Source organism: Phaethon lepturus, unplaced genomic scaffold (genome assembly GCF_000687285.1).
Source record: "Phaethon lepturus isolate BGI_N335 unplaced genomic scaffold, ASM68728v1 scaffold23819, whole genome shotgun sequence".
Lineage (NCBI taxonomy): Eukaryota > Metazoa > Chordata > Aves > Phaethontiformes > Phaethontidae > Phaethon > Phaethon lepturus.
This window is the reverse complement of record NW_010565844.1, coordinates 9,776-10,338: the sequence shown is the minus strand read 5'-3', so window position 1 is coordinate 10,338 and position 563 is coordinate 9,776. Positions and strand designations below refer to the sequence as shown.

The following is a 563-nucleotide window of genomic DNA, read 5'->3' as shown; positions in this document are numbered from 1 at the left end:
CCTCGCTGCAGTACCCGGGCAGCCCGGGAGCGGCCAGCAGGACTGCGCAGAGCTGGCAAAAGCAAGCGCGACGAGCTTGACTTGCTGGAGTACTACTACGATGCCCGCCTATGAGCCAGCGTGCCCCTGTGCCACCGCAGCCCAGCCTCGGGGACCCCCCCTGCCTGCCCTCTGCTCCTGCAGGACAGCGTAGGTGTAGAGTGTAGGAATGGGTGGGGACAGTAAGGGTAAACCCTACTTCGGGTGGGGACTGGAGCAGATGACCTCCAGAGGTCCCTTCTGATCATCATACGCTGATCTCCAGCCTGCAGGGATTGCAGACGGGGCTCTCGGAACAAACCTGAGAAGCTCCAGCTTCTGTTGGGATTCCAAGGGAAGGAATGAGCCAGGGCCCAAACCCACTGTGGTGGGACACAAAAGGCACAGCAGCCCTGCTCCATGAACCATCATATTTAATAGTTGTTGCTATCACAGCAGATCCAGCTGAAGCACAGAGATCGCTGGCTGCAGGGACCAGGAGAGCTCTTCTACCTCCCCGGTGCTTTGCACAGCTCCCTGCAGGC

The 563-nt window shown here is 59.9% G+C and overlaps 1 protein-coding gene across 1 annotated transcript in view; it reads left to right on the top strand.

Annotated features, from left to right (window-relative positions):
* Positions 1-114, top strand: part of LOC104627181 (chromosome unknown open reading frame, human C11orf94) — a 581-nt gene extending 467 nt beyond the window's left edge. Inside the window, exon 3 of the mRNA XM_010295308.1 lies at positions 23-114. Coding sequence (XP_010293610.1) covers positions 23-114 — 92 coding nt within the window. The remainder of the gene's footprint in view (positions 1-22) is intronic.
* The last annotated feature ends 449 nt before the right edge of the window (positions 115-563 follow it).